The following is a 14,553-nucleotide window of genomic DNA, read 5'->3' as shown; positions in this document are numbered from 1 at the left end:
TTTAGGCGAATGATCCTCTGCCCAAGGTCAGCAGCCTAGGAATAGAGAGGTGTGTGCCAGTAGAGATGGATGGGTATAAAATGAGGTTATGCAGGCACATTTTAAATTCTAAATGTTTCTTATTTCCACTAAGTCTTGTATATCTTTGAAGACTCCCCAACGAAATGATTGATTAGGAACCAAATGGACCCGGTCTGTAACTCGGAGAGTGCAGATTGAACCAAATGGACCCACAAGGTCCATTTGGTTCAATTTGTACTCTCAGAGTAACAGTAACAGTGAGGATTTTACAGTGTAGCCTACATTGGGGTCCCTGAGATTAAAAATGTATATCAATATAAAATGGGGGTCCATCCATGGACATAGCTAACCTGTTCAGGAACGTCAGGTGTGTTGGGCTGGCTCTGGGTCTTGACTGCAACCACTGCACTGGTGCTTCCAGGCTGTCTGTTTCCAACCTTCTGTTTCTTTGGTCGTGAAACTGTGGCCTCCATCATTTTGTCACTAGTGTGCCTGTCCTGAAAAGAGGTCATAACCATTACTGAATATGTTCTGAATAATCTAACATAGCATACATTGCAAAAGCCATTGAAATGAAAATAGTTGGCAAAGGCAATATGCCCTACAGGGCTTTGTTGTGATATCCTTTTAACAATCATTGTAAACCGTACCTCTGTACCAATAGCAAACTGTTAATGAAGTATAATCAATCAATCAATCAATCAAAAATAAATATAGCTAGCAAGCTAGTAACTAACTGGTGTCATTGATAACACAAATTTGGCTATAACTGCAATAAAAAGGTTGCTATTAAAATAAACAGCCTGATGGAAAAAGTAGCCAACTGATAGGCTAATTGACTTACGTTATATTTCCAGCGTTAACGTCCACAACTTCACAGTGACGGTGCCAAATATGCAGTGAAAATATGCAAATAAACACAACGGAAGTTTTTCCCCCCAAAACTTTAACGTGTTTAATTAGTTTTCACAACACCATATGGATTCTTATTTTGGTGTTGTGTTGATTCAGGTGGTTTTTTATACGTTATTATGGTGCGCTGTGCGTAAAATAAAGTGTATTTACATTAAGTTTTGAGGACCTGTCTTGACTTGTGCAGGTTAATGTAATGTACCCTCCCGAACGAATGGGGGCGATGTGGTTAGACTTAATTGTTGGTGGTTAAAGTACGGAATTTAAAAAAAAAAACGTACAAAAGTATTGGTGTCAAAATGTACTTAAAGTACCAAAAGTAGAATGTACTCATTAGGGCGCGCTCCCACCGCACTTTTATTTTACCTCTGGGGCAGAATCTGCCAATGCTTTGTCAATGCAAATGCGTGGATTCACGCAAGAGCAGATTTTTCCGCTCATCGCGCAGACCTTGCGTTTATCCGCTCTACACGAAGAAGCATAAAACTGCTGGAGGCAGTAGCTGATTTTCCCCCTCTGTCCAATCGGGTGAGTCGAAGGCGGACCGTCCCAAGACTCAGGAAGCAACATGGTGCTCTCAGTGGACCAACTGGTTGTAGCTGTTGCATCTCACCCAGTACTTTATGATTTGTGCACTTGGGGTTCGTACATCTACATACACATTCAGATTTAAAATATTAAGTGCTTACCCCATGGCCACGGATTTTACAATCATGTACGGGCCCTCAGAAGTACCCGTATCTTCCGTATTGTTCAATAAAAAGCATTTTAATCCGATTGGTGGCCATTTCCCATAGAGTTATAATGTACCAACAGTGCAATATACCTCTTAACCGCTAGGGTCGCGCAGTTGAAAGCATACGGAGAAAATGACCACTGATTGGATTAAAATGTTTTTTATTGAACAATACGGAAGATACGGATACTTATGAGGGTCCGTAAATGATTGTAACATCCGTGGCCATGGGTTAAGTACTTTATATTTTAAATCTGAATGTGTATGTAGATGTACGAACCCCAAGTGTGAAAAAGCAAAGACATTTTTTTGTCTAGTGGCTAGTGTCTAGTGGCGGTGCGAGCTACGGGGACGGTCTTGAATGTGAGTGACAGGTGCGTCACAGCGTTTTTCTAGAATCCGCTGGCTGCAAAAAAACTGTGGCCGCGCACAACCTGCGTTTAACAGCGGCCAGCCAACTTTTGGTGAGAGCGCGCCCTTAAGCAGAATGTCCCATTTCACAAGTTTTCAAATCTTTTGAAAATAGATCTACAAATGTGTCGCATTGTGAGGCATTGTGAGTGAGTGCCTCAATGTATAATAATAATAATAATAATAATCACAATCTACAAAGTAACTACAGTTGTCAAATAATTGTAGTGGAGTAAAAGTATAATATTTGCCTGCTCTGAGATGTAGTGGAGTAGAACGAAGTAAGTAATGAAAATTGGAAATACTCCAGTAAAGTAAAAGTAAAAAATACCTCAATTGTACTTAAGTACACTTGAGTAAATGTACTTAGTTACTTTACACCACTGACTGAGCACAACTACAAATCTATATATGTTATAAATGGTATTACATGCAGCCGCAGGTAGAGGCAATTAACATATTGAGATCTGTGATATACAACTGCGCACTGATTTTAGCGCAGGTCTGGAAGTCTGGAACGCAGCCTTAACGTGACGTCACACGCTCGGTCGTAGCCTACGACGATGTCCCGGAAATTGCAGATCTACAAGCTCGCAACGCGTCGCGATGTGACGCGTTGTGAGCTTGTAGATCTGCTATTTTCTGCGCGCGACACCGTCGTTGACCAATTATACAAGTGAAAGCGCTTTCCAGCAGTGTTGCCATGTCGGCTTATTATAAGTGATTTTGTCCTTCTTTTTCTGTAAAGCTACATGTAAAAATAGGTGGTTGCGGTTTTCGTTTCTTTTTTTTGGCTTGTTTCTAAAATGTACTTGCTTATTTAGACTTGCCTCCAAATGTTTTAATTGTTATTGAAACCAGTGGTTCTCAAATATTTTCATAAATGTTTTGTGCCCAGGGAGCATTTGTGTTGTTTGAATGTTTCGAAAATATTCAAAATATTCCAGATTTTATTGCAAGAGTTTTTGAAAATAGCAGACCCACAAACTCACAACGCTTCGCGATAGATCAGCTATTTTCAAATAGCCGATGCATATAGGTTTGAACTTTAAAGTGCTCACGTGGGTAAGTTGCTTCTTTAGGACTTGTTTTCCCAAACCTTTTTGCTTATTTCTCTCTTAAAGTATGGCAACACTGCTTTCCAACTGTCATACTGTACACAACTGTGGTCGTACTACTACATGTACATCCCATGCAGTGAAAATAATAGTACGCTAAATTACGAGGACTTGATATTTCTCGATATGAATAGATTGGCTGTTTAATTTAACAAACGGCGTTTTACGGGTTTATTTCTTAAAGCAAGCTAGCCATGCTATGCTTCAAATAGCTTAGCATGGTTATCAGAGTGTCGAGTGGAAAATCGATATAGCCTTCTGATTTTGCTGAGCTGTTGTTGACAGGTCGTCTACAAGTTCGCCTTTTAGCCAGACTAAGTATGCAGGTAGAATTTTAAGTAACCTTATTATTTCATGTGTTTTGTATGTGTGGGTAATTGTTGGTAATGTGTGTGGGGTTAATAGACTATCTTCTTTTATCAAACTTCCGCATAGTATGAGTGCACTGCTCAGTCACTTGGCAGGTGTTCTTCAAAGTTAAAATAGAATTAAACTGTAAATGCACTTAACAAAAGTACTGGCTATGCACTATGCCATACATAAGGGGTTTTATTCATTTAAAGGGATGTTTCACTTTCAAACATGTTTGAAAGTGAAATATCCCTTTAATTGTGCATGTGTGCATATGGGGATATTCCTGCATACTTGATATTTTTATTGTTTATTTTGTCCAGCTCCATAGTTCTCAATTTTGCAACTATGAAGCTTGGCCATGTTAACATTCCATCTTGTGCTTACATCGTTTTCAAACAACCAACTAACTCTCTCTCTTTCTCTACAACCTACATTTGTTTAATATCCTAGGCCAAGCAAAGATCCAGCTGCCAAGTTCCAGTGGAACTGTGTCCAAAAGGCCTTTTCTGTTCCCTTGACAGTGCATTGTGGAAAACCTCATGTGTCAACTGAAGAATGGCAAGGTTGAGGCGCAAATCTTGCATCACATTAATTGGCTTGGTGCTGCTCACATTCATAGTAACAGTAGTCTTAAAGTCCTTTGCACTGCAGGATTCGCCATTTGGCATCTCTGACAGTCTTGAACCGTTCCCAGAGATCAGAGGAGTTGTAAATAATGAGATTCAAGTTAAGAGAGAAAACAAGGCTGTCGATCGGACCAAAATGACAGACACTGCTCACTCAGGGAATAAGGGTGCAGAACTGGAAGCTACACTTAGGAAGTTCTCTCCTCCCAACTACAACCTCCATGTCTTCTACTATACCTGGTATGGTAACCCACAGTTTGATGGCAAATACATTCACTGGGATCACCCACAGCTGCCTCACTGGGACTCCAAAGTGGCCCAGGGATATCCACAAGGGAGACACAGCCCACCTGATGATATTGGGGCCAGTTTCTATCCAGCCGTGGGGGCTTACAGCTCCAAAGACCCCTCTGTTATAGAGGCTCACATGCAGCAGCTGCGAACAGCAGCGATTGGTAAGGCAGCGAGAGAACTTCCTCCAGTCTAAACATGGTTATGTTATTGTACTTTACTTTGTACCAAAATTAGATTTCATGCTGTTAGAACGTTTTTGACACATACGCTGAAATCAAGTATGGTTCCCTGTTAAAGATGGGTAGTCACTGACCGCCTCCTTTGAATGTTTTTTTTATTATATACTAGCACTCAAAGTATTTGCAGACTTTTATGGGTTATGCACAGTGTATTGATTCTAAATATTTAGAGTTTCTAAACTCAGTTGGCACAATATAACAGCCATGTGTTCCTATGACTCGATCTCTACCTTGCTCCGACAGTTAAACACACACGCAGTAAGGCTGAGCTGAGCTGAGCTGCACCTTCGTTCTCATTCACAGAGAGAGAGACGTTTTTCTCCGCAGCGGGCTCGCCTAATTTCTCAACTTGAAAATACTTGAAATAATGTACTTTCTGACACGTGGTGAGATCGCACATTAAGCGCTGGAATGTCGGAGCTGCAGCGCTCGCTGAAGCTCTGCTCTGTTGTATCAATTACTAAACAATGTACATGCTATTAGCACCAAGAGCAACGTTGTATCGGTGTGTGTGTAAGCCAAGTGTAACCAGTGTCCCATAGCCTGCGGCTGTAAACCATGACGACAGATCCCACGGCCCGAACTCCCAATCTCTGGCGTTTTCACAAAAACGGTAATAAACGGCTTACATTTTGGGAAAGTGCAAAACGGGCTTCCTCACTATCTGCATGTGCTAATTCTCAATGCCCGTGTGCAAGCTGAGTTCAAGTCCTCAACCCACTGAGGTGAACCATGCGGAACAGAGAGTGTCACGTTTCCTTATTTAGATGTAGGATTATTATTTTATTATTATTTTTATTGTTTGTATTTCACAAGTCCTAGGACCTAGATGAACAAAATGACTGGATCTCTTTTATTTATTTTTTAAAATGATAAATCCATTGATCCAACTACTTTTTCAGGTGTTCTTGCTGTTTCCTGGTACCCTCCTGGTAGGAAGGACGACAATGGTGAGCCTACAGATGACATTGTGCCGTTGTTGCTAGATGTGGCACTTAAATACTATATAAAGGTGTGTGGATCGTGTTTGTTGGCTGTCTGCTCTGTTATACATCTGATGAAATGCTTAAAATATACTTTTTAAAATTCCGGAAACATGAATATAAATTAAGACATATAAACATCTATTCATAATAATGAGCAAGATTCTTGCCACTGTTGATAATTTGTTTAAATACAGGTGGCTTTTCACATCGAACCATACCAAGGGAGAGATGAGGCCACAATGTTAGCTAACATCAAGTACATCATTGATAAGTGAGTAATAGTGTGTTGTCATTTTTCTATTGTCACATTAACATCAATACTCTCAATATGGGATCCGTCAAAGTACCATTTGGTTCCAAACAGTCAGATTTATTGATTCAGATATAAAGCAATGATGACAGTTACCTCATGAGCCTATCTGTTCCCATGACTCATCCTGTTTCAATTTATTATTATTTTTTAGATTTTTTTAGATTTATTTGGTAACTCTTCCCTCCTCAGTTATGGAAAACACCCTGCCTTCTACAGACACAGGACAAACACTGGGAAGCTTTTGCCTTTGTTCTATGTGTATGACTCCTACTTGCTGAACTCTGAACAGTGGGCCATACTGCTAAAGCACACAGGGAGCCACAGCATCAGGGATACCCTGTATGATGCCATCTTCATTGCCCTGCTGGTCGAAGAGAAACACAAGAGGGACATCTTGACTGCTGGCTTTGATGGACTCTATACATACTTTGCCACCAATGGGTTCTCCTATGGCTCCACGCATCGCAATTGGGAGTCTATTAAAACATTCTGCGAGGTCAACGATCTGATATTTGTCCCTAGCGTAGGCCCTGGGTACATTGACACGAGTATTAGACCCTGGAACTTCCAAAACACCCGAAACCGCATTAATGGAAAGTACTATGAAACGGCACTGAGTGCTGCCTTGGAAGCCAAGCCCGATATCATCTCAATAACATCTTTTAATGAATGGCATGAGGGGACTCAAATAGAAATGGCGGTTCCAAAAACAAGTCAGAATGTATATCTAGACTACTTGCCAAACAAGCCATCAGTTTATCTGGAGATGACTCGCAAATGGGCAGCAATATTTAGTGGCGAGCGCAGGAGATGGTAATGCTGGGGACAGGTGGGGAAAAAAGCATGAACATAGTTATAATGAAGATAATTTCAGAAGACAAATGTATTTGCAATTATGTTTTGCTCTTGAAGAAGTCACTTAATTTAAAGTATCATACCTACTTTTTCTTTGTTTTACACCACAATCCATCTAGGCCATGCAGATGTAATGCCTAGGTTTCATCACTGATATAGACTTCCTTCATCGACACCAAGAATACATTTTAGCATGGACATGTAAATTCTGACTACAACTAACCCGAGGTCATCAATAAACTTTTCAATGCATAAGAAAATACACAAAAACATGTTCTTAGTTTTCCTCTGTTTATTTTCTTTCTAGAGTTGACAGGGCTATGCAAAGACTTTTGGGAGGGCAGGTGCAGGGCTATGCGAAGACTTCTGGGAGGGCAGGTGCCTCTGCCCCTTTCACAATCTTGGGCATCATGTGCATACTATGCGATAGATAAGATCGCCATGTAAACCAGACTTTATACCCACCTCAGAAATTCTGAGGAAAGTCTAGGGCTGTTTACTTTTGGCCATTATTGAAAGTGTTACATTATTTGCAAATACTGATGACTTAATTTGCTTTCTTGTGCCTTTTGGTTGGCAGCGGCACCGATCTGAAGATATATTTGAGTTGAGCACGCCAGTCCCCTTTCTTGCTAAAAAACAGACTTATCAGGAAGGTAAAACTAAACAAAAGTCTATTTCTGAATGAGAATGAGAGAGTAAATGTGGTCCAGTAAGAGAGAGATAAATCAGAGAGAAGTTATGCAGGCAAAATGGGCATTTTCTTATATCAAAGCAAGGGGCAGGTGCTTAGGCACTGGTTGGCTCCTATGTGTGTATATGATGTGCCTGTCAGTTGACATTTCAGAGAAATAAACATTTTTATTTGAATGACTCTGTGTTGTAATACATGAGGATTGACCCACATTCCAGTATCTGAACACGATCTTGTAAATATACTCAAACACTTAAGCTGTGTAAGCATATACAGTAGATATGTCATGTGTTTCTGACACCCATGCTCTCCTTTCTACAGGCCCAAGGATACAGGATGCCACTGTTGAACTGTCCTCATGCTTGTTAGAATATATATGTCCCTATTCCCTATTTTGTCTCTATATCCCATCTGACTTCATCTATACATTTCCATGATGACATATCCGGTCACGTATAGTAGCTTGTGCAAAAGTATACATAATACAGTATATTCTTTATTATGAGTATTTAATAGCTAAACTTAAGAACATGTCTATGAATGACACTGCAGTGCTGTCATCTTGTTCTCAGAGCTTGTCGCTTGCTTGCAGAAGCACCACCTACAGTATGGTAGAGAGATAGGATCACAACCCTAAGCAAGCCTGTCTTGTGATTCATCTAGGACTGCCCTCAACCATCCTCTGTGATGCGAACAGCCACGTCTTCGGGACAGCCCAGGACAAATGTCAGGCTGTCCAAATAGGCTGCTTAATCATCATAACCAGAGCCACTGTCACAATTACGTCCATTAAAGAGACAAACCAAATCTTGTTTGGCAGAGAAAGAGAGAGAGAGAGAGAGTGTCGTGGGGAAAGCTTTCGCTGAAAATAGCCGATCGACAAGCGTTGCATGGTGCATCGCATTGTGAGCTTGTCGATCGGCTATTTTATGCAAAAAGCTTTCCCCACAATAACAGAAAACCGAAAATACACCAGCATAGGTCCCTGAGGGACTCCTCCAGTCACCCGTATGGGGTTTAAGTGGTTAAACTGCGCCAGCGTGTAAATAATTGTAGTCGTTTTCAGATGGAGATCTCATAACCCCATCGTGAATATAAAGTCTAACATTAAATCATTAATGAATTAAAATCTCAGCATCCTTCCTCCCTACACACCGAGGCTGAGCTGCAGCCTGCAGCTGCATTGTCGGTAAACAGAGTAGGCTAAGGTAGCGCATGGGCAGCCAGTAGGGAATTATTCCACATCGCATCACATCCCTGAGCATCAGCATACATGGCGTCCTCACACACACACACACACACACAACCACCAAACGATGAATCTGGTCTTCAGGGCAGGAGGAGTGTATTAGATAGCCATCAGGTTTTTGCATCTATTTAGAATTCTAGCCATTGTGATTCTTTGCTAATAGAATGAGAAAAGCATAGCCTACTCCCATTGCAAGGTAGCGGCTTTCGGGATCAGGACGATGGATCTGATGGGCTCATCATCTGAATCTATTCCAACGAATTCGGCCACCGGCACAAACATTCGTTCGATCCTGATTCCGCATACCTCCGGTATGTTGCTGCAAGGTGTCTTTGACTGAGAGAAACGACCCTGTCGAGGAAACGAGACGAAATGCCTTTTTTTATTCACGTCTGTCGAGATGGTGAGTGAAATGTATGGCTATTTTCCACTGCACTCCATACATGGCACAACAGCAGCAGCCTGTGTTTTGCAACCAAAACCATCGTATGCTAATTAGAAATTATAGCTAGATTTTTTTTAAATTGCATTGACACTCATAGACATATCTAGCTTATTTTCTGTTATAGCCTACTATTGAGTTTTTCTCTATTGGCTATTTGGGTTGGGGGAACTGGCACATTTTCCTAAGGGATCATTAAAAGCTTTCACATCGATGTTGTCACTCTGATCGTTGTAGATAACGTTGTGGTAGTGTTTTCATCGCAAATACTTTTGTCACAGCTGTCCTATTATTTATATTGTGCGCGTCTTGGGTGCGCAAAGGGCGTTTTTATAGGTAACATTATGCAGTCACTGCCAGACATTCTTATTCTCATCAACTTAAATGCCATATACCGACAATGACACCCGTTTTAAGTATATGCGCCTTGGTTACCATAGCCTTTTGAAATGACCTTCAGAGCTTATAGTGCCCGAATATTAATTCTCACCTTGGATGGGATGCCCTTTTGAAAGCCGTGCCTTTGGCCTTCCTTTAAGAATTAAATAGAAACATGAAATGAAATATGTCTTATTGCCCTGGGCAAATTTGTACATATTTCCATCATGGCATTGTACGTCTATAGGCTAAATTAGGCTATTAGAACCACCTCAAGCAATCACCCGTGCACCCCTTCATTAGTGATGCTACCTAATTGTATTTTTCAGTTTTCTCGGTCAGTTCAACGTTGCCCTGCAGACTACTCACCCATGCGGTGCTCTTTCAGTGTCCCAAATATCTCACAATGCATTTGGCAGAACCCAGGCAGTTTGTTCAAAATCTGAATGAAGGCAGGGGCTTCACACGTGTCTTATTCTAGTGTTGTTTGTTAGTTGATATACAGTTCAGACATAATTATAAGGAAAAGGGAGTGCTACTCTGAACACCCTACACTTATGCTTCTGACCTCACTCACTGCATAGCCTACTTGCCAAAAACACACCAGAAAACTTTGACCACAATTCTAGCTACTATATAGAATTTTCTCAATAGTATTTTATTTCTACTTTATTGTGTGCAAGGATACATATAGTACTCATGTAGTCTACATGTGCCACATTCAATGCAAAGCATTGAGCATTATCGCTGCTACAGAAAGTGTCTTCAACGGTGTAAGAGGATTTGTACCTATTATATGAAAATATATTGATACCAGAGTTAGATTAATCTTACCCTGGTTGTTCAGCATGAACATGGAACTCTGTTGCTAATTCACAGCTGCTTGCAGTGGCCTATGCAAGAATGGCATACTAACAGGACTGTCAGAAATAGGTCCAATTGCTCTATGTGAACCATTGTGTAGGTCTAATTAGAACAGATGGGTTCAAGAGACTCTGCAGTTGTAATTTATAGCTTTTTCAAAGAGGTATAGAGTGAAACGGGGTCTATCAAGGTCTCCTCTAGGCTTGGCATCTCTGTCTGCTTGTATGGCCTCTTTATGCAACATGCAGGTGTGTTGAGTCCCAGAGACTTGGGAGAGTCATTGAGCCTTTCTACTCTCTCCAGCCTTAAGATGGCAGTATTCTCTTATATGTCTGTCAAAAAACAACTCACATGTTACATGTATGCTTTGGTGGTGTTTTCTGTTTATTCTCCTTATTCACTCTCAATTAGTGAATACGAAAGTAAATCATACTATTCATTTACACAGCAAAATCATATTTGTTAATTTAACTCTGAGAATGCAAAAATGGACCCAATTAGAACATGCATTTGTGTCAATTGGATTTCACTGTATGTGTTTGTGTCCACATGTTGACAGTCTGTAACCTCAGGGTTACAGACAGTGAATTGCATTTGTGTGCCATTTATACAATTTACAATTTAGGTATTTAGCAGACACTCTTAATCCAGAGCGCTTTACAGTAAGCAAGGACAACACAAAGTAATACATCAAATGCATAGAAATAGTAATCTAGGATCATAAGTAAAGACAGCAAAAAATCTGGTGTTGATTAAGGATCCTTATTATTCTGCATGCGGTTGTGATCTCTTATAACAGCTGCGAGCAGCAACATTTCCTACAAACTTCACTGAGAAGAGTGAGCTCAACGTCGACCCAATGTAGGACCCATGACCCCCGATCCCCACAACTTCTCTAGCTTGGATTTCAGCACAAAGTCAAATCCACCAGGTCTGTATCATGAACATAAAAGCATATTCAATTTGACAGCTGAGCTTAGTGACAAGGCATCTACGGTGCATAGTGCAAGTGCATACCCTCCAAGGCGCTGGCAAACAGAGTAAACATCATACTAGATTATTGCTTTATATATTATTACTTTATATATTTACAACACAAATCATATTTGATGTTGAATGAAAAGTATGATGTGATTTGACATACTACATATCTTCAATTTTTTAACAGCCTTTCTCGTTTTTTCCTTTGCAGGACAGATTATGCCATCTGCACCTTTCCACAGAATTCTACGACCCCTTTTGCTTGGCACTTTTTTACTGGGATGCTTTGTGACTCTGTTTTTGATGTACTTTAAACCCTCTACCAGCTGGCTATCAGGTCCCATAGAGTCCACAACATCCACAGATGGGGTGAAAACCCTCTTCTCCACCAAGAGTGACAAGAACCTGACCACTGTGCTGGTCTGGCTGTGGCCCTTCGGACAGACCTATGATCTCAGTGTCTGTAGCTCTCTGTTCAACATCGACGGCTGCATCATCACAGCAGACAGGAACCTATACAACAAGTCGGATGGGGTTGTCATTCATCACCGAGACATCTGCACTGACCTGTCCAACTTGCCACCGCCACAGCGACCATCCTTCCAGAAGTGGATATGGATGAACCTGGAGTCACCCTCTCACTCATCCCAGCTGCCTGGGATCGAAAACTTATTCAATCTGACTCTCAACTACCGACAGGATGCTGACATTGAAGTGCCTTACGGGTCTATTGTGGCAGCGGAGGGCGATGACGACTTTGTTCCACCCAGCAAAAGCAAGCTGATTTGTTGGATTGTGAGCAACTGGAACCCGGACCACGTGCGGGTGAAGTATTACAATGAGCTCTACAAACACATTGAGGTCCATGCGTACGGACAAGCCTTTGGGGAATACATTTCTGACCAAGACTACTTCCCCACCATTGCCAGTTGTAAGTTCTACCTGGCATTTGAGAACTCCATTCATAAGGACTACATCACTGAGAAACTGTACAACCCGCTGTCTGTAGGGGCCGTGCCTGTGGTGCTCGGCCCACCCAGGCAGAACTACGAGAACTTTGTCCAGGGGGACGCCTTCATCCATGTGGATGATTTCACTTCACCCAAGGAGCTGGCCGACTACCTGCTGCTCTTGGACAAAAATGAGGAACTGTACCTGAGGTACTTTGAGTGGCGACGGCACTTTAAAGTGAAGAAGGCCTATTTCTGGGCAGAGCATACATGCCTGGCTTGTGATTACCTGAGAAGGCACAAGGAGTACAAGGCATTCAATAACCTTGACAAATGGTATTGGGGTGGATAATACATCAAAGGGCTGTGCAGTGCTTGCTTTGTGGTTGTGGGCAGTGCTTTGAGGTTTTTATCCTTCATGTCCTCATGAAGGTTCATCTTCGACAGTGATCCTGAATGATGATTTTCTATTGGTTCAGTGGCCCAAATGAGACATGCTTTTTGTAATTTTGTTGTTTCTTTTTGCAAGTCTGTCTTTCTAAGCCTTACTTGGTTTGCTGTTTTGCATATTGTTATTAATTTATGGTTTCTATTTATTTTTTATCCATTCCAATACATGTTTTTGTTATGCTGTTTGGAATCGTATTTTGCACTTCATCTGTACACATGAATACATTTGCTGCTATTTTTATTTTTTTTATCATTAATGTGTGTGCTTGAGTGGATGTATACCTGTACAATTAGGTTACATACATGTTGCATTTTTTGCTTAAACATCACACGTCGTGTCATGAAATTATACAAAATGGACATTGAAATATGTTTGCTTGAAGGTGGGAATGACATAATTGTTTGATTGGAAATATTTATGTAATATTTATTGAAGTGAGGCATTATATGATAAACACTATGTCATCTGTAATAGTGATGCATTAACCTATGCAGTGTTTACTGAACTCACATGTGAAAGTAGTTCAATGGTGTCATCTTACTGTAAAATGTACATATTGTATATTTTTGGAATTATCAGGCTTTCTTTTTCATATTTGTAATGGCATTTGCACTGCAAAACTGCAAAACCAACTGTTACCTATCTTTACACAATAAGACAGACTGGGATATAATCTGTAAAGCAAATTATTATTCCAGTAGTTTGTGACACCAGAACAGATGTGGTTAAAGAGAGATTGCTAATTTATTTATTTATTTATGTTATTAGGATGACAGAGTTATAATACCATCATTCTGCAGTGTAAGGGTCCTCCGCTTTTTCATAATATGTTGCACTCTGATTATGATCTGCAGATTCTACAATAACAATGTGAGCACAATTTAAACAGACATAATAATGAAACCTGTGACCACACAGTCTCTGTGTGGGCTTGTTATGTTCTCCATTCCCATCTCACAACACAATCGTGAATATTTATGTACGTATTTTCAAGCATTTGAAGCAAATATAATCATATGGGCATTGTGAGCATGAATTAAGAAATTAGTCAAGCTGAGATCTGCCCACATGTTTGGGAAACTCTTTTCAGAAATGTGAATGTGAATTTTGGCAGCGATAATCACTATGGGATCACGCGCGCGCACACACACACACACACACACACACACACACACACACACACACACACACACACACACACACACACACACCCATTGTGTGTGCATGCGTGTGTGTGTGTGTGTGTGTGTGTGTGTGTGTGTGTGTGTGTGTGTGTGTGTGTGTGTGTGTGTGTGTGTGTGTGTGTGTGTGTGTGTATGTGTGTATGTATGTATGTATATATATATATATATATATATATATATATATATATATACATACATACATACATACATACATACATACATACATACATACATACATACATACATACATACATACATACATACATACATACATACATACATACATATATATACACACATATTAATATAAATATAATTTTGTTACACTCTGTCCTTGAGTCTTCATATCATCCTGTTCTTTGGCAAGGCAGAGAAGCTGAGATTTAGTGGGAAAGATTACTTTTAAACTTTCCTGTTTATTTTTCTGTGGCTTTCTGCAGCTAGCTTACACTACTTACATCACAATGTGAAAGGAAATCTCATTGTGTACAGAAA

General features: G+C 40.5%; 2 protein-coding genes across 4 annotated transcripts; both read left to right on the top strand.

The window, feature by feature from the left end:
- The first annotated feature begins 3,006 nt into the window (after window positions 1-3,006).
- manea (mannosidase, endo-alpha) lies at window positions 3,007-7,739 on the top strand. Of its 3 annotated transcripts, none has more exons than XM_084044070.1 (5): window positions 3,007-3,145; window positions 4,003-4,633; window positions 5,614-5,723; window positions 5,892-5,968; window positions 6,200-7,739. In XM_084044070.1, exons 2-5 carry the CDS (start codon window positions 4,108-4,110, stop codon window positions 6,825-6,827), a joined length of 1,341 nt encoding a protein of 446 aa, XP_083900196.1. In that variant the 5' UTR covers window positions 3,007-3,145; window positions 4,003-4,107; the 3' UTR covers window positions 6,828-7,739. The 3 variants fall into 3 exon arrangements, with proteins under 3 accessions (XP_083900196.1, XP_083900195.1, XP_083900194.1); XM_084044069.1 differs by lacking the exon at window positions 3,007-3,145 and adding an exon at window positions 3,216-3,516; XM_084044068.1 differs by lacking the exon at window positions 3,007-3,145 and adding an exon at window positions 3,216-3,524.
- Window positions 7,740-9,012: 1,273 nt separating this feature from the next.
- fut9a (fucosyltransferase 9a) lies at window positions 9,013-12,842 on the top strand. Its single transcript, XM_084044141.1, has 3 exons — window positions 9,013-9,211; window positions 11,292-11,423; window positions 11,685-12,842. The coding sequence occupies exons 2-3, from the start codon at window positions 11,363-11,365 to the stop codon at window positions 12,773-12,775; spliced, it is 1,152 nt and encodes a 383-aa protein (XP_083900267.1). The 5' UTR covers window positions 9,013-9,211; window positions 11,292-11,362; the 3' UTR covers window positions 12,776-12,842.
- The last annotated feature ends 1,711 nt before the right edge of the window (window positions 12,843-14,553 follow it).

This window comes from Gymnoscopelus microlampas, assembly GCF_963454915.1.
Source record: "Gymnoscopelus microlampas genome assembly, chromosome: 20".
Classification (NCBI taxonomy): domain Eukaryota; kingdom Metazoa; phylum Chordata; class Actinopteri; order Myctophiformes; family Myctophidae; genus Gymnoscopelus; species Gymnoscopelus microlampas.
The sequence above is the reverse complement of the archived record's forward strand: the minus strand, read 5'-3'. Positions and strand labels throughout refer to the sequence as shown.

Excerpts from the sequence above, each read along its gene's own strand:
- manea (XM_084044070.1), top strand. The coding sequence starts at position 4,108 with ATGGCAAGGTTGAGGCGCAAATCTTGCATCACATTAATTGGCTTGGTG. Across the intron at positions 4,634-5,613 it reads GCTGCGAACAGCAGCGATTG|GTGTTCTTGCTGTTTCCTGG; the intron begins GTAAGGCAGCGA and ends CTACTTTTTCAG. Across the intron at positions 5,969-6,199 it reads ATCAAGTACATCATTGATAA|TTATGGAAAACACCCTGCCT; the intron begins GTGAGTAATAGT and ends TTCCCTCCTCAG.
- fut9a (XM_084044141.1), top strand. The coding sequence starts at position 11,363 with ATGACCCCCGATCCCCACAACTTCTCTAGCTTGGATTTCAGCACAAAG. Across the intron at positions 11,424-11,684 it reads CACAAAGTCAAATCCACCAG|GACAGATTATGCCATCTGCA; the intron begins GTCTGTATCATG and ends TTTCCTTTGCAG.